General features: G+C 41.4%; 1 protein-coding gene across 1 annotated transcript; it reads right to left on the bottom strand.

Moving 5' to 3' along the window:
• Positions 1-23262, bottom strand: dpt (dermatopontin). Its single transcript, XM_003219234.4, has 4 exons — positions 22892-23262; positions 17728-17853; positions 2261-2368; positions 1-1543 (listed from the first exon to the last, which is right to left on the bottom strand). Exons 1-4 carry the CDS (start codon positions 23176-23178, stop codon positions 1477-1479), a joined length of 588 nt encoding a protein of 195 aa, XP_003219282.1. The 5' UTR covers positions 23179-23262; the 3' UTR covers positions 1-1476.
• Between the last annotated feature and the right edge of the window lie 4712 nt (positions 23263-27974).

Genomic DNA, 27974 nt, shown 5'->3' with positions numbered 1-27974 from the left:
TGCATCACCAAATTATTTTATTTCTTTAGCTAATCATAATAAATCATAGTGCACTTGTAAATACTAAACAAATTAAAGACGTTCTAATACAAGCATTTGGAATAAAATCCACAGTTTGTTTTTATACAATTGCCTTTTGGTTGTGAAGTATCTCTCCTTTGGGGATTTAAACTGACCCTACAATATAAACATTGCAATTGATTCAAGTTCATGGCCAAGTCTTGAATGCTCCTCAATGAAATTATGTCCTTTATTTGTTCTACACAGCAAATTTTAGCAACGTGTCATTAGTTTACATACTCAGCTTTAGTCATACAATTGCAAATGTCCTTCCCTGCTAGAATGTAAAAATACAGTATTTGTATGGGTTACAAAATTTTGCCATTGAAAACAGCTTTGTAATGCTCTGTGATCTCAGATATGGAGTATTGAGAAGGACACACAGAGTATGTGTGCCAAGAAATAGTTTTGACATCCATCAACAAGACACAAATTAAGGCCATCCCTTTTGTAAATTGCAGCATTTTTGAAAGTTGCTGTGGAAAAATCAAGATGAGCATTGTGCAGATGAACTAGTCAGCAGAGGAAGGAATTCCATCAAGCTTTATATCAGAAATTAACAGTGTCAAGTAGTTACATATTTTTTAAAAATTAAGGGAGTGCTCCATAGTTTTGTCAGCTTTCCACACACTCAACTTAGTATTGTAATATACAAGCAAGAGTATGAGAAGTGACCTGAGAAAGGGCAGGAGCACCACTACTATGGAAGCTGCAAGCTGGCCAGGCACACTACGTACACTGATAGTATTGTTCTTGTTATGGCATCTACCAGGCACATAAATAAGCTAGGAAGCAGCAGATGCTAAAGAACCCTGCACACATGCTCTGCAGAAAATTTGTGAAGCAACACATTTAATCATGAATGAAGAACCACACGGATGAGCCTGAAGAATTCAACAGTGTTGCACTTACCAGCCCATTTCACAGAAGGTGAGTTATGCAGCTGTCCCTCCACATTTATGGGTATAACTTTTGATGATTTGATTATTCACCAATTTGATTAATATAATGCCTCCAGGAATTTCTAGGTCCTCTGCAGATTCATTTTGAAAGATCTAAAGATTCCTACAGAGGTGTTCTCACAGGTTAAAAAATAGTGAGTTTTATTGCAGCTTTTCCACATTCATGGGAGTTCTTTACCCTTATCCCAGAGAATGCGGAGGGCTGACTGTAATTCTTCAGAGAGCTCAGAAAAGTTACTTTTGGACTTCAATGTCCTGTATTTCACATACCAGTTATTCTGGTTGCTATCATTCAAAAATGTAACTTTTTCAAGCACTACCTCTGTAAAAGGAGCTTAGCAGAGTCCATATAATGCCTTATCTTTCTTTCTTTCTTTCTTTTCCATTTCAGCCTGTTTACATTTCCAAACAACCTGCCCCCCATCCCCCTAAGCATAGTATATAATGGATGCGTCTAGAGGTTGTCAAACCGACAGTTGAAATCTGTCATCCTGCAGACAATAAATTTCCACTGACGATCTCTGCAAGGGAAGAGAAATAGAATACAAGCTTTAATGAGTTGTGAGTAATGATGGATATCAGTGCAGGATATTAAAAGGAGAAAGGTTTCCAGTCTGTGGCCAGCTCTGTCTAAGTGATTTCTGTCTGTCTGTCTATTATCTGTCTGTCTATCTTTCCATCTAATTTTCTATCTATTTGGAATATTTATATCCCATCATTCCACCCAAAATAGAGAATGCTTGTCTCTCCTCTCATTCCTTATTCTCACAAAACTCTATATAGTATAGTTCAGCCTAAGAGAGAGTGAATAGTCAAAGGTTTGCTGGTTGGGAAACTAACTTTTGGATCTCCCAATCTGCAAACCAACTTTCTAACCACTTCACCACTATGGAATGTCACACATGTTTTTGTGATTTGTGTGACTGTGTGTTGGGTAAACAGCAAAAACAACAATCATGAGATATTTCAGTTTTGCCATTTCAAGACAGTTTTACCATGATTTTGAAATATTTGGGCTGGCAACCCTTCATTTGATGATGTTTTGTAGTTTGCTATAAAATGCTTGAAGACAGCTGTCGATTTTGTGCCTTTCAAAATTGCCATGGTTCATACTATCCTCCTTGGGCATGTTTTACACTTTACAAAGCCTTTTAAAAAGTCATAATCGAATAAGTAATCTCTTGGCATTAGAGGGGAGGTTATGCTTTCAAAAGAATATTTGAATTTCTGAATCTAACCTCTCCACACCAGAGAAAGTTGTGGTTGCTCCACGAATGTAATGATCATAAGCATATAACATCATGTCCATATCTTCGCCATAGTGTCCTGGATGTTCTGTTGTCAACCTGCAAAATAGAGGGGTAGGGGTCAATGTCCCACAGAAAAAATAGTGGATATGAATTTCTATTTCTTCAAACAGCTCTATCAGAAATGCTTGCTTGCACCATAATTGTTCCATATTCCAATATGACCTTATGGTGGAAATCAAATACCTGTTTCCTATCTCTATTTTGCTTTATCGTATGTCATCTTTAAAAGCTACGAATGACCTAAACAAAGGCATCAAGTCCTGAAATCCACCTTAAATTCCAGGGAGCTGCTCTAAACAAAGGAGATCTGTGGCATGGTTGAGGCAGCCAGCCTTCTACCTCCCCAAGCTGTGGGCACGGGCTGGATGTGTCATTGTAAACTCTTGATTTTGAAACCAAAATTTCAGTGCAGGACATCTGGTGTAAATAAACTAAATTAAACAAACACATAAGGAAGGGAACATAGTCATTCAGCCTCTTCCACCATCATTCTCCATACGTGGAGAGCAACATTCTGAAAAAGCAACATTTATGAAAGATGTCTCTCCACAACATTGGAAGCCCAAGATTTTGGATCACATGGAGGGCCTGGTACATATAGCAGAGGCTCTACTCTTTAGAGACAAGATTGGTGCACTCCCTCTATGTGCTTGTTTAGTCAAGCACCTACGTTATAGATCGTAAGAAGAATAGTGAAGATAATTTTGCCATTCAAAAGCATGTGGTAGGAATGTCTGAGAGGCACTCTAACATTCAAGAAAATAAAAGATTTAATATACTACCTAGTGATTATTTTTAAAAAACAGATGGCCTAATTTGCCCATTAAAACAAATGTATGCTTTTATTCATTTTGGGCTTACATGCCAGGCCTTGGCAATAGTCACATCCTTGGCAGTCAAGTTCAGAGGAGCTAGTTGTCAGCCAAATGAGGCAGAAGTAAACGTTCAATACAAAGCAAATGACAATTGAATTCCAGAGCAGTCAATAAGGACCAAGTCAAAACTAGGTGTGGATCAGGATCCAAAAGAGCAAGAGTTTATAGCAGGAGTGAGTAGAATAGAGCTTGGAAAAGTATTAATTTGATTAAAACTCCAATTCTTTCACTTCTTTGATCGTCTGGGACAGTAGCCTGCCATGAAAGGGACAGCCAGGTCCCCTTAACACTACACAAATATAAAACTCTGGTTCCACTTTAATGATCATGACAATATTCTATGGAATCCTGGAGTCTGAGAAGGCGTTAGAGCTCTCTGTTAGAGAATTTTTAATACCACTCCTTGAATTGCAAAATTCCAGAACTCTAGAGGGTGTCACCATAGCAGTAAACATGGACTCATAGCACTATAATTGTGTCCCAGAATCCACATGTTCCTATGCATAGAAACTATGCATAGAAAAACGTGCAGGTTTCCAATGCATACAGAACAGGTCATGACGTTTTTCAACCAGAGTTTGAAAAAAAATAATCACTTTAGCTCCCAGAACTTGCCAGTCACTGTCTGGGGATTTGGGATGATATGATCCAAAAAGCAACTTCTCCTGTTTACAACACGGTTAGATTCTAGAGTTTTGGAGACAAGACACGTTTAGCAAGTTTAGGGATTTTATCTTTCTTTCCATGTTTAATTGGCATACCTGAACTGAAGAAACCACAGAAAGAATACAATTTCTGTTCATAGTTTCCATCTGATTGCTCTTAAGTTAATTCAGTTACAAAAACACTTCAAATATACTAGTTTAGTTGAGGGAAAGGTATGAAATGTGGCAAGTTATTTATAAAGTCTTCTCCATCTATTTACTGGTATTAATCTTGAAATGAATATAAATATCTGACATGTGGCTAGCTGTCGTTATTCAGAACCCTAAAGAGGAACATAGTAACAACTTTGCTCTGATGATTAAGGGATAATAAAGTTTAGGTAACTCACTGGAATCCACACAAGAAGTCAGAGATAGGAGTGAAAATGAAAAAATAAGGAGCTCATTTTGTTTGTCTGTTACAGGGGAGTGGATATGGTAAGCTCTTTAAGTACACCAGGCTGAAAACCAAAAGTAAGGTCACAATAACTTCTGTTATAGAACTCCAATATGCTGGTGATAATGTAGCATGTGCTCATTTTGAAGAAGAACTACAGGCCACTTCAAACATCTTCACAGAAGCATACAAAACGCTTGGCCTCTCACTGAACATCAAGAAAACCAAAGTGCTTTACCAGCAGTCATCAACCAACCTTCTGCAATGCCAAAAAATAAAGTTTAATGGTGTAATGCCAGAAAATGTTGACCATTTCCACTACCTAGGCAGCTACCTCTCCACAAAACTCAACATTGATGCCGAAATACAACACTGTCTGAGATCTATGAGTGCAGGATTTTTTAAAATGAAGCAGAGAATGTTCGAGGATCAGGACATTCATAGGGATACCAAGATGCTTGTTTGTAAAGCAATTGTCCTTCCAACTTTATTGTAGAGACATAGCCCATCTACAAATGTCACTCTCAACTTCTGGAAAAATCCTGCAAATCTCTTGGGAAGACAGGCAGATAAATGTCAGTGTTCTGGAAGAAGCAAGGACCACCTATTGGGAAGTGATGATGCTCCACCGTCAACTTCGCTGGATCGATCACGTTTTCCAAATGCCCAATCACCATCCAATTATGGGCACCACAATTTAAAAGAGAGATTGACAAGCTGGAAGGTGTCCAGAGGAGGGCAACTAAAATGAGAGACCATGCCCCATGAGGAGCAGCTTAATGAACTGGGTATGTTTAGCTTCAGAAGAGAAGGTTGAGAGGAGACATGTTTTCTGCTGCCCTGGAGACTTGGACTTGGAGCAATGGGCTCAAATCACAGGAAAGGAAATCCTGCCTGAACATTAGGAAGAACTTCTGACTGTAAGAGTGCTCAATAGTGGAACTCTCTGCCTCGGAGTGTGGTGGAAGCTCCTTCTCGGGAGGCTTTTAATCAGAAGCTGGATCTGTCAGGTGTACTTTGTACTTTTCCTGCATGGCAGAGGGTTGGACTAGATGGCCCATGTGGTTTCTATCAATGCTGTTATTCTATGATTCTATCTCCCAAAGCAGCTACTTTATTCTCAGCTCAAGAATGGAAAGTGGAATGTTGGTGGACAGCAAAAGAGATATAAAGATGGCCTTAAAGCTAACCTTAAAAATGTGAACACAGAGAACCGGGAATCATTGACCCTCAAACGTTCTAACTGGAGACCAGCTGTTACTAACAGTGCTGTGGATTTTGAAGAGACACAAATAGAGGGCAAAAAGGGGAAATGTGCCAAGAGGAAGGCACGTCAAGCAAACCCTTTCGACTGCCTTCTACCAGGAAACCTATGTCCTCATTGTGACAGACCTTGTGGATCCAGAATAGGCCTCTACAGACACTTAAGGGCCTACTACCAAGACTCTACCCTTGGAAGACAATCATACTCAGTCACGAGGAATTGCCTATAGTATTAATAGTGAGGTCCATGTGGTCCATCACTTCCTAGCTATTTTCAGGGATTTCAAAAGCACAGAGTTATGTATAATTGTATGTACATTCCCAGACTTTGTTATTTTGCTGGGTACATTTACTTTTTCCTCTACATAATAGATCTGATTTAATTACAGATATATTTTTTCCATCTTCTCTTTCTTAAAAGACCATCTTAACATTACCAGAAATAGAACATCATTCCCCAACAATAAACAGCAATAATCTGTCAAAGACAGAACGCCACAAGATAAAAGATAACAAAGTTTATTGGAGTTACAGAACCAAAAATGCCCGTAAAAGACAAGGGCTAGGCAAACACTGGCCTTAAAAGTAAAAAGAGACAAGAAAAAACGTTCAAAAGATAAACCGGATTAAACCGGAGTTTAATCCGGGTTAAATCAAAACAGCTTGCTTCAGCCTGGGAATAAACAAACAGAAGCTGGTGAACAAAAAGTTCAAAGGAATGCAACTAATTGGCAGCAGATGCTTCTCTGCTGCCAAGAGCTATATTTGAGTAACTTAGAGGTTACTCCTCCACACAGCAGGCAATTTCCCGATACAAACACAGCAGACGAGGGCAGAAGCAGTCAGCGAAGTCCCAATCCGTTCCGAAGGTCATAAGGCAGATGCAGACGTTTGTAGTTCACCAGTTCCAACGATAGACACAGGTAGGAGAATCCGAGGCCGTAGTCAGTCAGTCCGTAAGTCCAGAGTAAGCAGATGGCGTCCGTCAAGAAGACGACGGATGGTCAAAGCTATTAAGATTAAGCAGAGGTTGCACAACAAAACCCCACACAATTCCTCCCGCCGTCTGAGCCCAATGTCCAGGATAACTTACGTAGTCAGCAAACGAATCACACCCGTCTTCAGGAAAACTTCCCACACAGATCCCAAGCGTTCGTCCAGATTACCTTGCCCAACGCAATTTGCTATTGCTCCCAAACCCCATTTTATGCCAGTTACAAGTCCTCATCGCTATCAGCTGTTCTCCTTAGCCCGGGCGTTTCCTCATCACTTTCCTCATCAGAACTGGAACACCTTTGACTACGCCCCACAGCATCCCCAGCTGTGGATCCCGTCCCATCCCTCCAGCTTGTCCACGGGTCTAATCCTGAAGGTCCCCAATCGCCTTCCATACTATCATTGCCAGTGGCACCCAAATCCTCCCTTACACGAGTCCATTCCATGTCATCCTCTTCCGAGCTAACCATCTCTTCCTCCATTCTCTCAGTAAACCCCTCAAAAGAATCCTCGTCAGATGGTTCTGCAAAGATATCTCGCAGTCGCTTCCTTTCTCGCTCCTCGAGAGTATCTGACTCTCGAGGAGTCTTACGCCCACGTCTCCCAGTAGTAGAGCCATGAGGCTCAACCATAACACTATCCCCTCTCACAAAGGCCTCCTCCTCCGAAGGCGGAGAGACGGCAGTGATGTCCTCAGCTACAGCACCACGACGACTGGAGGTATCTAACTTTAACAGAGAACGATGGAAAACTGGATGGATTTTAAAAGTAGAAGGTAAACGCAAACGAAATGCTACGGAAGAAATCTTTTTAACAATAGGAAAGGGTCCCAAATACCGTGGCGCAAACTTTCCCCCAGCCTGTTTAATGTACTTAGAAGATAACCACACTAAATCCCCTTCTTCCAACTCTTCCCCTGCCTGCCTATGACGATCGGCCTGAGTCTTTTGCGTTGCCTTGGCTTCCAATAGTAAACGACGGGCAACATCCTGCAACGCAGCCATTTCAGAGGAACGGTACACCGGGTCAGAGGAAACCACATTGGTTGACGGCGCCACACCTCCCCGCGGATGAAAACCATAAGTCAGTTCAAATGGAGTATCCTGACTAGACGTGTGCACAGCGTTGTTATAGGCGAACTCAGCCACCGGTAGCCATTTTACCCAAGCAGTAGGTTGATCTAAACAAAAACAACGTAAATATTGCTCCAATAACCCATTAACCCTTTCCGATTGACCATCCGTTTGTGGATGAAACGCTGAGGAGACGTTCAATTTAGTACCTAAACACTCATGGAAGTGTCTCCAAAAGCGTGACACAAATTGTGGAGCCCTATCAGAAATAATCACCTCAGGAGCTCCGTGCAAACGATAAATGTGTTTGGTAAACAATAAAGCCAATGTAGGGGCCGCCGGAATGGTCGAACAAGGAATAAAATGAGCCAGTTTAGAAAATAAATCCACCACCACCCAAATACATGTGTAACCCCCAGACTTAGGCAAATCAGAAATGAAATCCATGGAAATAATTTGCCATGGTCTCTCAGGAACAGGCAAAGACGACAACAACCCTCTAGGGCGCCCAACAGGCGTCTTACTCTGCTGGCAAACAGCGCAGCTATCACAAAAGCGAAGAATGTCTTGCCGCATCTTTGGCCACCAGTAGTTCCTGGTGATGAGCTGCACGGTCTTAAATCTGCCAAAATGCCCAGCCATGGGTTCGTCATGGTGGGTTCTAATAACCTCCAACCTGAGTGCCCCCACCGGTACATAGACCTGTCCCCTGCGTACCAATACTCCATTCTGATCTTGCAAGTGAGGCAGTATTGTACGATTCCCTGCTGACAACAGCATGAGTTGCTCTTGAGTCCAAACATCTTCTTTCTGAGCCTCTATGATTTGATCATGTAACCCGATCTCATTTTCCACAACACATAAAGAGGCAGTAGGCAAAATGGTCTGGCACACTACCTGCTCATTAGTCTTAAACTCAGGCTTGCGGGACAATGCATCGGCCCGCAAGTTTGCCTTTCCTTCCACGAATTGAACTTTGAAATTAAACCTGGAGAAAAACAAAGCCCATCAGATTTGACGTTGGTTTAACTTCTTGGCCGTTTGCAAATGTTCCAAATTCTTGTGATCAGACCTGACCACGATTTGGTGCCGCGCCCCCTCTAGCCAGTGCCGCCACACCTCAAACGCCACCTTGATCGCCAATAATTCTTTCTCCCATATGGTATAGTTTTGCTCAAATGGTGTTAGTTGCCGAGAGTAAAATCCACAGGGACGCAAAGTCCCTGATGAATCTCTTTGAGACAATACAGCCCCCAACGCGTAGCTAGAAGTGTCTGCTTCTACTACGAACGGTTTGTCCACATCTGGATGTATTAGTATGTTGTCTGCCTGAAAGCTAGACTTTAATTGTAAAAATGCATCGTGAGCTTCCCGCCCCTACACAAATGGCTGTTTCTTACGCAGGAGCTGCGTTAAAGGTACCGTGAGTTTGGCAAAGTTTGGGATAAACTCCCGGTAGTAATTAGCGAATCCTAAGAACCTCTGAACATCTTTCTTAGTCTTGAGCTCTTGCCATGAGTTGACTGCGTCAACTTTATGTGGATCCATTTTGAGTTCCCTTCCTGAAACTACATGACCTAGGAACTCAACTTCAGGTACATGAAAAACGCATTTAGAAGCCTTAGCGAAAAGCCCATTAGCCCGCAGACGATGTAGTACCTGCTTAACATGCTGACGATGTTCTCTTTCATCCTTAGAAAAAATTAAGATATCATCCAAATAAATCACCACAAATTGGTCAATTAAGTCTCTAAATACATCGTTTATGAACCTCTGGAAGACCGCAGGCGCATTGCAAAGTCCGAAAGGCATTACACGGAACTCGTGGCATCCGAAACACGTGTTAAATGCCGTCTTCCATTCATCACCTTCCCGTATTCTAATCAAGTTATACGCCCCCCGCAGGTCAAGCTTGGTAAAGACCTTAGCCCCTTGCACCCTCGATAGTAATTCCGAGATTAAAGGTAGCGGGTACCTATCCCGAATGGTGTGTTTGTTAAGGACCCGGTAATCACAAACCAACCTGAGGTCCCCTGTCTTTTTGGCAACAAAGAACACAGGAGCAGCAGTTGGAGAGCTAGATGGGCGAATAAATCCCTTAGCTAAGTTCTCATCGAGGAACTCTCTTAAAGCTTGCCTTTCTGGTACTGTCAAGGCGTACAACCTTCCTGCTGGCAATTTTGCACCTTCCGCTAGTCTAATGGCGCAATCGTATGGTCTATGCGGCGGTAGCTTATCCGCTTCCTTCTTACAGAATACGTCTGAAAATTCCCCATACTCAGCAGGCACTCCCTCCATATCAGGCTGAGTAGTGTTTAGAGTAAAACATTCCTGCCTCCTAAAAGTTATCTTACGCGTCACCCAGTCCACTTGTGGATTTACTAAAGCTAGCCAATCCATTCCCAGGATCACATCGTATCTGGATAAGCTCGTAATATCCCAAACAAACGTTCCCGTTACTCCCTGTACTTCCCACATTATTTCTGAGGTCTCATGGTTAACCACCCCAGTCTCCAATAGTCTCCCATCCGCTCCTTCCACCCATACGTCGCATGCTTTACGCACTACAGGAATGCCATGCTTCCTAGCAAATTCAATATCCACATATGAGACCGTAGCCCCTGAGTCCAGCAGTGCCAAAGTAGAAACAAGTTCTTTTCCCCCAACAGATAACGAAATGGGTACAAAGACATGTTTCTTCCCCTCAGTTGACTGCTTTAAAAGCCCTAATGCGTTGGACTCACGTCGCACTAGGGCTGGCCTTTTCCCGAAAGCTGGGAAGGTTTTACATTACAATTTCTGGCGAAATGCCCAGCATTTCCACAATACAAACACAACCCCAGTTGTCTCCTACGGTTCTTTTCTGCTATAAACAGTTTTTTAAACACCCCGAGTTCCATAGGCTCGTCCCCCTTTACCACAGGTGCCTTAGATTCAAACATAGGTGGCGCACACATTGCTCTAGATTGTTTACGGGACTCGAACCTGGCGTCCAAACGCAACACTTTAGATATTAAGGCATCCCAATTTTCTGCCGGCTCCAAGCGTGCCAATTCGTCCTGGAGGTAATCATTTAAACCAGCAGTAAACAAAAGCATAAATGCATTTTCCCCCCAGTCTAACTGATGACGGTACGAATTAAACTTATTTAAATAATCCAAAACAGTCCCCTTTCCCTGTTTCAACCGATACAGAGCCCAACTAGCATTCTCCGTACGGAGGGGATCCCCAAAAGTGTCAGTTAGTAGTTTTTTGAAATCACTCAAATTGTCCTTGACTGGGTCATTTCCCAAAATCAAATTAGTGGCCCATTGTCCTGCAGGACCAGTCAACAAACTCAAAATAAATGCCACCTTGCTAGTGTCCGTAGGAAAAGCTTGTGCACTAAGCTGGGAAAAATAAAGTTCAATTTGTGCCAAAAAAGTTGGCAGTTTGCTCCTAGACCCATCAAAGCGTTCGGGAGTCATAACATGTCCTTTAGCTGGCTGTGCTGCTTGCGCAGCATAAAAAGCAGCCTGTAATTGATCAAAACGAGCCTTTAACTCCTCCATCGTCTTCTTGACGTAATTAACTTCTACGGAAAAACTTTTTTTATGGCGTTGGGCAATCTGTCAAAGACAGAATGCCACAAGATAAAAGATAACAAAGTTTATTGGAGTTACAGAACCAAAAATGCCCGTAAAAGACAAGGGCTAGGCAAACACTGGCCTTAAAAGTAAAAAGAGACAAGAAAAAACGTTCAAAAGATAAACCGGATTAAACCGGAGTTTAATCCGGGTTAAATCAAAACAGCTTGCTTCAGCCTGGGAATAAACAAACAGAAGCTGGTGAACAAAAAGTTCAAAGGAATGCAACTAATTGGCAGCAGATGCTTCTCTGCTGCCAAGAGCTATGTTTGAGTAACTTAGAGGTTACTCCTCCACACAGCAGGCAATTTCCCGATACAAACACAGCAGACGAGGGCAGAAGCAGCCAGCGAAGTCCCAATCCGTTCCGAAGGTCATAAGGCAGATGCAGACGTTTGTAGTTCACCAGTTCCAACGATAGACACAGGTAGGAGAATCCGAGGCCGTAGTCAGTCAGTCCGTAAGTCCAGAGTAAGCAGATGGCGTCCGTCAAGAAGACGACGGACGGTCAAAGCTATTAAGATTAAGCAGAGGTTGCACAACAAAACCCCACACAATTCCTCCCGCCGTCTGAGCCCAATGTCCAGGATAACTTACGTAGTCAGCAAACGAATCACACCCGTCTTCAGGAAAACTTCCCACACAGATCCCAAGCGTTCGTCCAGATTACCTTGCCCAACGCAATTTGCTATTGCTCCCAAACCCCATTTTATGCCAGTTACAAGTCCTCATCGCTATCAGCTGTTCTCCTTAGCCCGGGCGTTTCCTCATCACTTTCCTCATCAGAACTGGAACACCTTTGACTACGCCCCACAGCATCCCCAGCTGTGGATCCCGTCCCATCCCTCCAGCTTGTCCACGGGTCTAATCCTGAAGGTCCCCAATCGCCTTCCATACTATCATTGCCAGTGGCACCCAAATCCTCCCTTACACGAGTCCATTCCATGTCATCCTCTTCCGAGCTAACCATCTCTTCCTCCATTCTCTCAGTAAACCCCTCAAAAGAATCCTCGTCAGATGGTTCTGCAAAGATATCTCGCAGTCGCTTCCTTTCTCGCTCCTCGAGAGTATCTGACTCTCGAGGAGTCTTACGCCCACGTCTCCCAGTAGTAGAGCCATGAGGCTCAACCATAACATAATCAGTGCTGACATTCTGGAACCAGTTAAAATTTTTGAGGCAATTTAGCTCCTATCGTGTTATGTCTAAGCCTTTAATCTCCCTTCTTGCATGTGCAGGTGGAGATGGTAGAAATTCATCCCAGCCCCTACAGGTATGAGCAAATGCAGGAGGCATAGTAGCTAGTGTGGCATCTTTTGTCATGTTCTAGTCAGTAGCCCCACTGTTCTCCACAAATTGCACATCCTCCAAAAATGAGAGACATGTGGCCAAGCAAGATAATGTTTCAACAGGTAAATTTTCTCCCTCTGATTTTTAAAGAAATTCTTAGTGTTATAGGCTTATCATGCAAAAGTGCTATTGCACTCACTCACCAACTATTTATTTATTTATTTATTTATTTCCAGCATTTATACCCCACCCTTCTCACCTGGGGGGACTCAGGGCGGCTTACAACAGTTGGCAACATTTAATGCCAAGAACATAATAATAAAACAGAAACAGTACATATAATCAATTAAAACTATAAAAATACATAATTAAAATACATTATAACATTTAAAACATATGTAAATTAGATCCATTTGTCTAAAAACCTCAACTATAACAGGATATCTCTAAAAAATTAGAGAGAGAGAAACTAGAGTGATTTTTTTTGGTTCAAATATAACTCAGAATGAAAACCCATTTGATGGTGGGAATAAAATGTTGCAACTGGTGCTACGAATTACCAGCAAAGCATCTGGAACAATAAAAAATATCCCAGTACTTCCCAACACATTTGCCAACTCCAGGATAGCTCTAAACTTACAAATTCAGCATGGAAAAAAGGAGCACATCAGCAAAGCTCACAGTCCCCTGGCACTTGCTTTGTCAGGGAAGATTCTATTAACATTAGGACCTTTTATAAATGGAAAGAATCTGTAAAAGGAACAGCCATGTGCACTGTAAACACTTGGCAAATGTGGGTCTTGTCTGGCCAGGCAACAATGCGAGAAAGTAGCTCATGAACAGCCAAATATGGAGCTCAGCAATCCTTATTGTCTAGAGAAGGGAAATAATTAGAAACAGTCCGTGAAGATGCTCCAGTTCTTTGAGGACATGTGTTTATGTTTCAAGTCAAGCTTTTCATTCTCTCTCTGTAGATATAGATATCAATATGGGTGAATGCAATGAGACTGTAATGAAAGAGACACATCTGCAAAGAATTTACTTCTCTTCTATGGAAATTTTATAAAAAAATCTTTCCAGACAAATGCTGAAAAGACACATGACTAGAGCTTAGGAAAAAAAAACGTTTTGGAGGGCACAAGTTCCACAGTCAGTATGTCCACTCGTCAAGTGGGATCTGGGATTCTCGAATCTGTAGTCAAAAAAGTAAAATTTCTAGTCTTTGCACATGGACTTTCAGCACAAAACCACAAAACATAGCTAAGGGCTGTAGGGTTTCCCAGGGAAAAATACCTTCATGTACTTTCCAAAATTATATTATAATAAGGTAATAAAAATGTTTCCAATATAAGAACAAAGGTAAGCTAGTAAACAATAGTATGAAATACTCATCGCTGCGTAGAAGTATGTAAGATTGACCAGTTAAAGTACCTGCCATCAAGCAGGATTCGAAGCACAAGGTTTTTTTGACTTTCTAAAATCCAACAGTGGGACTGTGGCCGGTATGTACATGTCGGACTCTTTGATTTAATCCCGATTTGTCCTAGAAAGTTGCTTGGCTAGTCTGCTAGCTTTGAAACTCAGCTTTGAATATGTAAAGTATAAATGATAGTCCATAGATTCCTTTCTGAAACTACAGTCATTCCACTGCATATAACATAATGATCTTTTTGACATGTGAGGACATTTCTCTAGCAATCCCCTAGGTCCTTCAGCATGACTTAATGGTCGACCTCTGACCATTGGTGGCAGATGGCCCTAGAATTGTTCTGGAGGACCTACAAATGCCTAAAAAAATATTCTGTCTACTAATCTCTAGGTCCTCTAGTGTAACTCTGTGGTCAGTCTCTGGCAGAGGTTGATTATGAAGTTGTAGTGAAGGACCTAGGGATTATTAGAGAAGACCACATTAATCAAATCTGTGAAATTCACAAAAGTGAAACTCACAAAAGTGAATGACCAACTGTATACTTATTCATTCCCCAAGCCTCCAATCTTTGCCCCCAATCCACACAGAAATCTTGTTAAACACATGAAAATACTCCACCCAAATAAGCACCCTGAACATCATACTATCTTCAAAGTCCTTGAGTCCTTCTCAAAACCTTAACAGGTTGTGATATCATGTTGTTCTTGTTGGTGGGATATAGCCCTAGTTGCTGACCTCTGCTTTAAAATTTGCATATATAATCCTTGATCTCTCATAGTAAATTGCATTTCTCAAGATAAAGGATATTCTGTACACCAGAGAACCAGAACCAGGTTTAGACCTGAATCAAATTGCTCAATTCAGCTGAAACAGACTCATTGAACCATTGAGATTTACAAAAACTATTGACTTATCCTTCAGCAGCATTTAATTCAGTGAGACTGCTCAGCTTGGGACAAATAATTTGATTTAAATTTTGGTAATATGCAATACAGAGCCAGTGTGTTGTAATGGTTTGGGTCTTGGACTAAGATTCTGGAGACAAGGGATGAATTCCCCAGTCAGAAATGAAACCCACTGGGTGACCTTGGGCAAATTACACTCTCTCGACTTTAGAGGAAGGTAATGGCAAGCGTCTTTGGAACAAATCTTGCCATGTAAATCCTGTGATAGTTTTGCCTTAGTGTCACCACAGATCGAAATGACTTGAAAGAACACAACAACAAAAAATATGCAACATAAACCCATTGAATTGAATAACATGCAAGTTATTCTTGACTCCATTAAATTTCATTGATTTCAGTGGGACTATAGTATGACTAGGGGTCCATCTACATCTACCAATTAACTCTGTGATCAGTTTAGAGTAGCAATACTCTGGACTGGCCATGGAGAAGGCCACATAATCCATGTCCAGTCCACAGCAGTGGAAGGGTAGAATCCAGATCAGGCATGGGCAAACTTTGGCCCTCCAGGTGTTTTGGATTTCAACTCTCCCAAGAGCCAATAGGCTGTTAGGGCTTGTGGGAGTTGATGTCCAAAACACCTGGGGGGCGGGGGGGGGGGGGAGAAACGTTTGCCCATAACTGATCCAGATGGTCCAGTTAGGCTGAAACCAGTTTGGTCCCACTGTACCATCACCTTACCCTTCCTATAGCCATCACTGCAGCCACAGAGCTCCAAATCCACCCCTGCTTTTCTCCCTGGTGGAACTGATGTCTTTATTGATATCAGCAAAGGTGCCTGGCAATGGCCAGGAGGTCTTTTAGAGCTGTTTGGCCATCTGCCATGTTGACGGGGGTGGGCAACATGGGGCCGATCAATCGCTTTTTCCCTGTGGGTGGTGATGCCAGCCTGTATGAACAACAGAGCAGTTTGCACTGGAGTTGGTTGTGCTGTCCACACTCTGTCCAAAATGAGGGGCTGCTCTGGAGTTTCACCAAAGCTCTGGAGCATCCCCCATTTTCCTTAATGTAGGGCTAAACTAATTTAACATGGTCTACCCAGTGTTTAGGAGCAAAAGTCTCTGGACATTATTTGGACATCCAGGAGTGACTTATGGTCTATCGGGTTTTAGGGCTAATGTAGACAAGCCCTTGGTCTGGATCCATCTCTAAGGCTCTGAGGTGCAAAATGAAATGAAAAATACAGTAGCAGTTGTTCCTTCTCATCCCTATTGAAATATACTGGTAAAAGAAAGTCCTTCATCATGGGAAGCTCATATTCATGGCGGCCTGTACTGTAAAAGAGAGCACATCCTGTTAAAACAAAATTTGGCAGGACTCCTTCATAAGACTGAGTTTTGGCAGGAAAAGGAGACATTCATGCAAGGCCCTGCAGAACATCAACTCACACTACGATGGATGCTTGGAAGCTTTTATTATAGGAAGTCCAAGATTGTTGCTTGTTTAAATTTTAGACCCATATGTATTGTTGATGTATGTAGGTCAACAGCTGGCTAGACACATAACCACACATACATATCCCACCAGTGCGTAACTGAACCCTTCCTGCTTAGCTCTGTTTGTGTTAGATACTTTGAATTAGTACAGCATTGTTTCACCATTTTAAGGAAGAAGCTTTTTGAAGTTGCACAGCTAAAAATCATGTACCTAAACACAATAGCTATATCAGCACTCTCCAACTCGCTGCTTTCCAGATAGTGTTGGCTCCAATTCCTATCATCCATATCTAGCATGGCTATATAGGTAGGGATGATGGGATCTGCATTTCAACACATTTGAAATCTGGATGATAAAGAGCAACACTCAAAAAACAGGGGAATTCCAGACAGGAAACAATCAGGGCCAGCTAACATCTCCCAACAAAGGATTCCCCAAGGCAGGAAACTGTCAGACATTCAAGTTGCAAGGCTATTCAATGCTAATCAAGGTGGCCAATTGTAACATTCACACTTGCCTCAAGCAGACAAGTGTTCTTTCTCCCACCCTGGACCTTCCACAGATATATAAACCTCACTTGCCTAGTTTCCATCAGACTCCACACCTCTAAGGGTCCCTGCCATAGATGTAGGCGAAATCTCAGGAGAGAATGCTTCTGGAACATGGCCACACAGCTTGGAAAACTCACAGCAACCTAATCTGGGTGATGCTAAGTAGTTTCAACAGTTCAGCAGCTCAAGATTTTATGTCAATTAATCATTTCTAAGTTATTACACTTGAGGGGGGGGGGGAGATATGTAATGCAAGACTGCAATTTGTGCTAAATTACCTAAGAGTAAGTGGGATTTATTTCTAAATATGCATGATTTATTTTTCTTTATCATGTACGACTTCACACTGCACCTGTGCTGTATTCACAGATAAGAAGGAGGGGTACTAAATGGGTATACTTTTCCTCTTGAACTTCGGGCAAACAGAGGTAAGTAAGAAACACTTTAAAATACAAATAACGTGTGTGTGTGTGTGTGTGTGTGTGTATAAACTATTCCTAGGACATTTGTTTTGAAACTACATTATCTATACCACATCAGAGACAGCAAAGAAAGAAACGAAATATGAGAAATACCTGAAAGAGAAATGTGACTGATTAAAGTGCGTCGTATACAAATTGCATGCATTTTAAATTATACAATTTCCTGAAGGTTTGCAAGCTCCTAATTTCTATTTCCTTAATCATTCCCTTTCTGATATGCTATTCCCCACTGGACTTTTCAAATCTGGTAAACAGATTTCATTTGAATAATATGTGGTCAATACATTACAAACATTTTTGTGGGCTTACCAGCATGAATATGGGCATCTTCGACTGTAGCGGCAACAATAAAATTGCCACTCCCGGTCAAGTACAGATGGAAAATACTGGCTCTGAAATCCTGCCACCAATCCATTATTTGAACATGTTTGATACCTGAGAAGAGAAACCACAAAATTGAAGAAACACAAACTAATGGATTTTTAAAACTACTTTCTTTACATTCCAAGCACTACTGCTGAAGGTTATAGGAAGCTGGCAGCAACACTACACTGGGGTTCCCTGACTGGAATTGTTTGTCATCTGTTCCTATCCACTTCACTATCCCCTTCTTATGTCACTTGTCTGCATATGATGTGCCTTATTTTACATACACATTATATTTCTTACTTAAAGGCATTCTTTCTTTGGATGGTTGTCCTGTCCAGGGATCTTATCACACAAGGCTGGCAAACCAGAATTGCAACATGATGAACACATCCACTTCCAATACAACATCATGTGCAACCAGCTACCAGTTTGCATCCTTCTGTGATGGTAGTGCTGGCCCTTTTTAAATGATGGAAAAACCCACTGATGTTTCCTGATTCTATTACCTTCTGATTACTTACTTGAGTGCAATAGATCCCTTCCACTTCTGCATCAACTTGCTGGTATTAAATGGATGAGTTTCTCCTCACCTCCTTGTTCTCTCTCAATATTCCCAGACAGGTTGTTTTCCTCTGCCCCTCTAACCCATTTCATTTTTCATTTTTATTTCAGTAAAATATAAAATAAAATGTAATAATAACTACAAGACATACTGGATAGGGCATAGACTCAGTTGTGGGGAAGACTGGTGGGGAATTATAGATTTCCAAAATAGCGCAGTTGCGCTAATGCAGAGAGGTGTGATTCTGAATCTTCTAAAATCAGTATGTATCCATTCCCTACACCAGTGCTTCTCAACCTGAGGGTCCCCAGGTGTTTTGGCCTACAACTCCCAGAAATCCCAGCCAGTTTACCAGCTGTTAGGATTTCTGGGAGTTGAAGAACAAAACATCTGGAGACCCACTGGTTGAGAACCACTGCCCTACACTAATGTAACTGTGGTCAGATAGCAAGTTGGTGTGATAAAAGTCCAATGTCACGCTTAATGATATTTTTTTAAACGATTTTTTAAAAACTATAAAAAGGTAAAGCAGGGACATTTATGTTGCATCTCAGCAGCAGATTGCATAGGCAAACATACAGAAGGCCACCTGACCACAAATTTACAAGTCCCAGGATGTCATAGGATGCAGCCAGGGTGCTTTGATTGTGTGTTCCTGCATGGCACGGGGTTGGACTGAACGGCCCTTGTAGTCTCTTCCAGTTCTACAATTCTAGTTAAAGTAGAATCAAAGTACTATTAAGTCCATGAATTTCCAATGACTGATTACTTTTTTAAAAGATAAGAGTTTAAAACAGTGTCTAGAAAACGAACAGGATGTCAGCTCCCTCTAACAAGGAGAAGGCTGCTTTTAGTAGTGAAGAATTCCTGCAGACTAGCAGTGAGTGTTTTTACAAGCCTTTCTTGGTAACTAAATTTATCAGTACTTATATTGTACCTTCAACTGAAGTAGCTGTTTGGCTTCAGGAATCCTGGAACGATTTCTTATAGGCAGTATTTCCTGTATTTCATCTTGCAGAACTTTAGCAGATAAACTCCTAGTGTGTCTTTATTCAGCTGTTAACTATCAAAGCCAGACTGCTCTTTGAAGTAGACTGTTTCATTTGTTTTTCCATTAGGCTGACTGTGTAATATCATTATAAAATAGTGGTTGGTGCTAATGACTTGGTTGTATCTCATTTAGTACTTACATCAAGGAAGTTGCTGTTGTAAATTGGCACAAAGGTGGCATGGGCAAAGTTCATTCTGATAGGCTGGGTTAAGAGGTTTCTTCTGGATTTCATCTTCAATTTGTTGAATGAAAACCAGAAACCTGAAAAAGCATTGCCTCATTTGCCTTTGTGTATCTGAGTTGCTATTGATCCCCTCATTATGAAACAGAAATGGAATGAAAAAATACAGACGCTATAAGATACATTTTGTGGAGGACAAAGAATCATAGAATCATAGAGTTGGAAGAGACCTCGTGGGCTATCCAGTCCAACCCCCTGCCAAGAAGCAGGAAAATTGCATTCAAAGCATCCCCAGCAGATGGCCATCCTACCTCTGCTTAAGAGCCTCCAAAGAAGGAGCCTTCACCACACTCTGGGGCAGAGAGTTCCATTGCTAAACAGCTGTCACAGTGAAGAAGTTCTTCCTAATGTTCAGGTGGAATCTCCTTTCCTATAGTTTGAAGCCGTTGTTCCGCGTCCTAGTCTGCAGGGCAGAAGAAAACAAGCCTGCTCCCTCCTCCCTATGACTTCCCCTCACATTTTTATACATGGCTATCATGTCTCCTCTCAGCCTTCTCTTCTGCAGGCTACATATGCCCAACTATGTGCCATTCCTCATAGGTCTTGTTCTCCAGACCCTTGATCATTTTAGTCGCTCTCCTCTGGACACATTCCAGCTTGTCAATATCTTCCTTAAATTGCGATGCCCAGAATTGGACACAGTATTCCAGGTGTGGCCTGACCAAGGCAGAATAGAGGGGGAGCATGACTTCGCTGGATCTAGACGCTATACCCCTATTGATGCAGGCCAGAATCCCATTGGCTTTTTTAGCATCTGCATCACATTGTTGGCTCATGTTTAACTTTTTGTCCACAAGGACTCCAAGATGTTTTTCACACGTACTGCTCTCAAGCCAGGCGTCCCCATTCTGTATCTCTGCATTTCATTTTTTTCTATCTACCAAGTATAAAACATTGACCACTATTGTTACCAGTTGGTCAGTTAAAATGTTCCTTGGTAGATTTAATGCATTCCACTTCTAGAGATATCCTTTTGGTCCTATGCTGATATGTGATTTCTCTGTAGTCACGTATTAATAAGAACGTATCAAAATTCATAAATGTCATTGTAAAGTCATCAGCATAAGTAGAGGGGATTCACTGGTTAGCTCTTTAAAGCCTCAAATTTAATTTCTGGGTGTTCTGTTCAGTCCTATTACTGGCACTCAATCAAGTTTAAAGTTTCCTTAACACATATTTGAGTCCAGCACTAGCTATATATTTACAGGAACAAACCATGATACATATAAGCTTGCACCTTTTCTGAAAACACTTTCATAGTATTTTATCATGATATTTTAATGTGGCAATAGAATGCAGATGCAGTAGTGAACAATCATGCAATCCACTTAACACTTCAGTAAAGAGAACTAGGCTTCTGTGTAGGTGGCCACATATCCATCACCAAAGCAGAGGATGGGAACACTCACATTTTGCATAATAGTTCTATATGCTAATCTATATAGATATAATGTAGAAATAAATATTACAATTTAAACAGAAATACAATACGTTTCTGTCTTCTGTGAATTAAGACATGTGGCCTGTTTTACTCGGAAGGAGGAGCAGAGGGAAAGAAGGAAGAGAGTTTCTTGGCAGCAAATCAAGGGTTGGAAAATTCCTCCTTTTACATATTCATTTAAACAATATGTAATGAATCCTAACTTGGGAATGAGTCAAGTCATTAAATTCATGTGTGTGTGTGTGTGTGTGTGTGTGTGTGTCTATATATATATATATATATATATATATATATATATATATATATATATATATATTCTGCCTAAAATATGGAGATTTCAGTGCACCTACATGATCTAGTGTTCTATATAAATAATATAAAAAGATTGAAAGATGGGAACTGAAAAATGTAAAATAAGTCATTCTGAGTTCTAGAGAATTTGCTGCCAAGTCATTAAGCAATTCTATTTAAACAATAAATTCCCCTCCGTTTAGCAACGTATTTCCTTAATTTTAAGTTGATCCGGTATAGAATGAGTTCCTCAAATTGTTGAAATGTTAGCCAGAGATCAACTATACTTTCATATAAGATTATTCAGCCTTAATTTATCTTGTATACAGGCATATTTTGGTTAAGAAAGAAAGAGCACTTCCACACAGCCATATAACCCAGAATATCAAGGCAGAGAATCCACAATATCTGCTTTGAACTGGATTATCTGAGTCCACACTACCATAGAATCCATTTTAATGCGGATTTTATGCAGCTCTGTGGAAGGGGGCTAGGTTTGGCCACCATCATGGAAATTATACAAAAAGTAAAGGTTAGCGGGGGGGAAATATATCCCTAGATATATTTTGGAAGAAGCTTTCAAGTGGTCTCTAAAAGGATTGTGAGTGTTTTCATTTTCTTATGCAAGCCTTATCTGATGTGGTTGTTTGTTTCATATGTGCATATTGTTACTTTTGAATAAAAACTTTGCTGAAACATATTGAATTTCATTTCTTTTTTGTGGGGTAGGAACCTTTCCCTTATTCTTTCCATGTTACTCCAACCTTTGGCACCTACGGTAAACTCCTGTGAAAAAGGAAAGCCCAGGTACACATCTATATCATTAACTGAAAGATATCTGAATTCATGCTATGCTGTCCTCAACATTATAACTTCTTTTGGTTAAAAAGATTGTGCACATCTTTCTGGTTCTTCTACTATCTGCTTTGGTAGAATATTTATATTTACAGTATTTATATTCCGCCCTACTCACCCCGAAGGGGACTCAGGGCGAATCACATTACACATATAAGGCAAACATTCAATGCCTTAACATAGAACAAAGACAAAGACAAACACGGGGCTCTGTGCTGGCCTCGAACTCATGACCTCTTGGTCAGAGTGATTTGTTGCACTGGCTGCAGCTGGTTGCTCAACAGCCTGCGCCACAGCCCGGGCCCATGACATTTAAAAAGCAGAGAGTAATAATGATTTAAAATCAAGCAAAACTATTGCCTATCATCAACTAAGGCATTTGAGAAAGCTGAGCTGGTAGCATAAGGGTAAAAATACGTGAGAGACCACCTACAAAAGAATGGGTCAGTATTAATTGTTGTCTCAGCAAGAGAAATAAGCAGCGGTGCCATCACTACAGATTGCTGGATTGTTGATCTACCAGCATGAGTAGATCACTATTTCATTAACATGCTTTTCTTTGATCCTTGTAGATAGTTGCTATTATGAACTACTTCATCAGCTTGACAATGCTGGGGTTTCGAGTGTCTTCACCTAAAGCAAATGTAAATACGATTGTCCTACCATTCTAGTCCTGCTCGGTTGATCTCTTCCCACCAACACTCGGTTGGCTCTCCCAGGGTGTGCGGAGTAGGCATGCAAGCATAGTTCCACATTCGGTCGGAGCCTTCTTTTTTGCTGAAAGTGCTCCTCACTGCCACTATTACTTGCCCATGTGGGCATTGGAAGTTGAAGCCCTGCCGATACAGGTTGACCCAGTCATCATCGCCCCCATAGAATTGATAGTCCCCATACTGGCCCCATGCCACTGTCAGCAGAGGCAGGAACACAGAGAGAAGACAGAGGTCCATGTTGCTTGTGTTTCTGGATGTAAAACGCCCCACTGGGTTGTTGTGCTGGCTTATTTATATCACGTCTAACATTTGGATTCCAGATGTGGAACATCTAGCTTCAAACGTTATGTGTCACTGTTCAGCCAAGCCTTTCTGTACGAAAGAATTGGCCGCAGACAAATTCAATTAGTTTTAAGGTGGAATTTTGCGAACACACTAATCTTTTACATTGTCAAAACCGTGATTTCCTAGGACTGTAAAGTATTTATAATCCCCAGTGTCTCCTATATAAAAGTGTAGAATATATATCACAGATGTGTGCACAGTAGCTAAACTGGTGAGGAAAGAAACTATTTCAGTTTTCAAACAATGTTGCTTCAGGCAGTTGCAATATTTTTTTTAAAGTGAAACAGGAATGCCAGGAATTGCTCTGACATAACTTCAGGATGCTATTTTCCATCTTTATCCTCCATTCAGGTTTTCTTTTCTTAAAATTACATTCTTCCGCCCATTTTTCTTAGGCAAAATATTTTCTGGTAGATTAAAATACATAGATCTCAATCCAATTCAGTACATGCAGAGTTATATAGCATGTTGCCCTCTGAGAAAATCAAGCCAGAGAAATTATGTCATTAAAGTGGTACCAAATTGTATTAATTCTACAGTGTAGATGAACCTTTGGGCATCTCTTGGTGAGATCATTAAGCATTGATCACTGTTGCTCAGAGCACTTCATTTTAATAATAAATACCAGATCAAATACAAACAAAAAAAATTTCTCTGGTTCAAAATGCAGTCTTCCAAACTATGCACTGAAGAGAACACAGACACTTCCCCAGCTCTTCTTTTTAAACCCCTTTGCATATAGTTCTTTGAACACATGGGAGCTATTGCCTAAATAAAGAACATTTTCCAAGCTCTGCTTTGAACGGAAAACAACTTACCAGTTCATCATATAACTTAAATTCCACTGAGTTCTACACTTAAAATCTGATATTCCACTGGGTTTGTGATCGAGATGACCACCCTCCCCCCCCCAGGACTTTGTAAAAGATAGTTCAAAAGTCAAGACTTTATGTTCTATATTCCATATATTTATAGTAGAAGGTGATTGAGACTTTTTACTGGAGTTTACTGTGGATTATCCCTGCACTCTGAGGCAAGAGATAACAACTTCATGAATTGTAAAATCATGCTGCTAAAACTCCACTTTTATGAATTTCCATATTGGGTTCCACAGATGTTATGAACTTCGTTCTTATCAAATATTTTCAATTGTTTATATCATTCATGATTCCCCCTTATGCAATGTAACTCACTTTTATGGATTCTCCCTTATTTCCATGAAATCTATCTATCTGCCTATATGTATTTGTACTCTTTGGGATCCCCGGAAAATATGTATTTTTCCCAGCAGGGTTTATATTCCAACTTTATTTTATTTTTCATTTTATTTCATATAATTGCCAAGTCATGAAATCAAATAGGGAATATTTCGAACTCAACTTGAACCCCAGAACCTGCCCCATTTTCTATGACCCAGGCTTACCTTCCCAAAAACAAAAGGTTAATCCGCTGCCGCTTAACCCAATCAAATTCAGATTGCATGGACAATATAGGGCTTGAGTCGCCGAATTCGGAGTATTTGACCTAAAGGTGATTCGCCCTCAAGGCAAACATTGTCATATCTCCTCCAAAAGGAAATCCAGGACACCTCAGGAAGGCGCCCTGCTGAGCCCATCACCACCCATCCCTACTTCCACCTCTGACACCCCAAGGCATATCTGAAATCTGTATACGTGACAGGAACCCTTGATTGCTGTCATTAATCCCTTTAGAAATCGGCCGGGCAGGAATTAATCCGATCTTTCCTGCCCTGTCACTTCATTGTTTCAATAACTCCCGCCTTCTCCTCCCTGATTGGCTCGAGTGGGGACAAAAAGCAGCTCCCTATTGGGCCAGCAGAGCAAGGCGGGAAACGAAAGCCCGCCTCGTTCAACCCTCTAGCCTATCCGCGATCAGATGGGCGGGGGAGCGGGGCGGGAAATTCAAGGGGCTGTCAGACTGAAACACTGTATAAATATGGCTTTATTTTTGATATATGGTACCCTAGTAGACTGAATGATCACTACTAGAGTCCTTTTCAGCTGAATCACTCAATAAAGACTCCTTGGCGGATTTTCCTTCAACTTTGACGGACCTTCTTCATTTCGGCTTCAGGTTGTATTGCGGCTCATAATTTCCTATTCGCTCCGCCAAGGTCCGTTCTCTCAGGACCGGATCGGCTCTCTCCTTAAGGGCCCGATCCCCTAAAACGCGGTCGACAACAGGTTCACCACATTTGTTTTGGTTAAAGTGCAGTTTTTGTGTCTTTTAAACATCGAGGGCAGCATTTTTTCCCAACGCATCAGGAAGAGGTGAGGAAATGGATTTTTCTCAAAACTCTGGATGTTTTGCCAAATTTCTAATGAAGTTGCACTCGTTGCTCTCACGTTAGGATTACCCAATTTGTGGGAGGAGAAACTGGGGGAGGAGTCAAAATAAACTTTTTTGGGCAATTTCCTTTTGCTCCCCAACAGGAAGGTTTGGTTGTAAGCTACCTCATAACGCTTCTACTTCACAAAATAATAAAATAGCCTTTTAGGGTACCTTTATTCTTTCCTTCCATGATTTGTTTGTGTTCTGTGTTGGGAGGGCCAGTGCTGTTGCCGGTCCAAATAGGTTTCCCTCCCATCTCTTTTCTCTCTCTCCCTCCTTGCTGTTGGGAATTGTGGGAGTTGTAGTCCCAAACACCACCAGAGCCTCTGCTGTTGCCGTTCCAAATGGGCTTCCTTCCCATTCCTTTTCTCTCCCTCCCTGCTGTTGGGAATTGTGGAAGTTGCCATGCTGTGGCGCAGGCAGGAGAGCAAGCCAGCTGCTGCAATTAACTGCAATGGATCACTCTGACCAGGAGGTCATGAGTTCGAGGCCCGCTCGGAGCCTATGTTTGTTTGTCTTTGTTCTATGTTAAAAGGCATTGAATGTTTGCCTATATGTGTAATGTGATCCGCCCTGAGTCCCCTTCAGGGTGAGAAGGGCGGAATATAAATGCTGTAAATAAATAAATAAATAAATAAGTTGAAGTACCAAAAAGCACTGAGAGGGACGGTGTGATTAAAAGGTAGGGAAAACGCCATTTTATTACAAAAATGGAGTTAGACTGAACTCTCTACTTCTGAACACTTCTGAACACTTCCCAGCGTAATCTGATGAAGTCCTTACAATAGCTGTCAGCTGAGGACAGTGTGAATAAACATAATGGTCAGAATCCTATTGTTCAATATCCTCTAAAGTACATGCACTGGATCACTGAATATTGGAGCCCCTGGTGGCGCAATTGCTTAAACCCTTGTGCTGGCTGGACTGCTGACTTGAAGGTTGGGTTGCTGACCTGAAGGTTGCCAGTTCGAATCCGGGGAGAGCACAGATATGCTCCCTCTGTCAGCTCCAGCTATCCATGCGGGGACATGAAAGAAGCCTCCCACAAGGATGGTAAAAACATCAAAAACATCCAGGTGTCCCCTGGCATCCCCGTCCTTACAGATGCCCAATTCTCTCACACCAGAACCAACTTGCAGTTTCTCAAGTTGCTCCTGACATGAAAAAAAACACCCTGAATATTGTATTCCAGCATTTCAATGAATCCACTCCATCAGGAGCTTCATTAGGGGCTACCATGGTGATTCCCCAAAAATGTTCATACAACCATTCCCTCATCCGTTTTAATTATACCCTATATTTGACATGTGGTTTGCTTTTCTGTCATGTTTGCATAACACGTTCATGCCCACATGCTTTCTTTTGTCTCTATCAATTCCACACAATCATATGGAGAGTACTATATTCTGTAGAAGTCATTTGTGGCACCTGTCTTGTTTTTTACAGTATAGTATTTCTGCTTATAACACAATATTTGTGCTTATAAAATATAGGTTCTGCATTTCATCCATTTCCACTTTGTACAGTGCTGTGGTTCCTGACTTGTCAAATAAGTGGAGCATGTCTGTATATTGTTCAAGACAATGCTCTTGCTTTGGGATTCCTCCATCTTGCCCTGAGGATCAGAGAAAAGAGAATAGTCTTGAGACTTGGGAACCCTGCCTAAGAATTTTAGCTATGAAGAGTGTTCACTGTCTCCCAGCAATGCTTGAAATGTTCATTTAGTATAGTGTTTCTCAACCTGTGTGTTGGGACCCCTGGGGGGGGGTCGCGAGGGAATGTCAAAGGGGTCGCCAAAGACCATCAGAAAACACATATCTATTCACAGCGCTCTTTGGAGGTAGGTGAACTACATCTCACCTAAATCACTGTCAATTCCTCCCAAATCCCTCCAGTATTTTCTGTTGGTAATGGGGGTTCTGTGTTGGAAGTTTAGTGTAATTCTATCATTGGTGGGGTTCAAGGGGCTCTTTGATTGTAGATGAACTATAAGTCCCAGCAACTACAACTCCCAAATGTCAAGGTCTATTTTCTCCCAAACTCCACCAATGTTCACATTTAGGCATATTATTTGTGCCGAGCTTGGTCCACATCCATCATTGTTTGAGTCCACAGTGCTCTCTGGATGTAGGAAAACTACAACTCCAAAACCCAAGATCAGTGCCTACCAAACCCTTCCAGTATTTGCTGTTGGAGTTCTGTGTGCCACGTTTGGTTCAATTCTATTTTTGGTGGAGTTCAAAATGCTCTTTGATTGTAGGTTAACTACAAATCCCAGTAACAAGCTCCCAAATGACAAAATCAACCCCCCCAACCCCACCAGTATTCAAATTTGG

The sequence above is a fragment of the Anolis carolinensis genome, chromosome 3, assembly GCF_035594765.1.
Source record: "Anolis carolinensis isolate JA03-04 chromosome 3, rAnoCar3.1.pri, whole genome shotgun sequence".
NCBI classification, from domain to species: Eukaryota; Metazoa; Chordata; class Lepidosauria; order Squamata; family Dactyloidae; genus Anolis; species Anolis carolinensis.
This window is presented reverse-complemented; position numbering and strand designations above follow the sequence as displayed.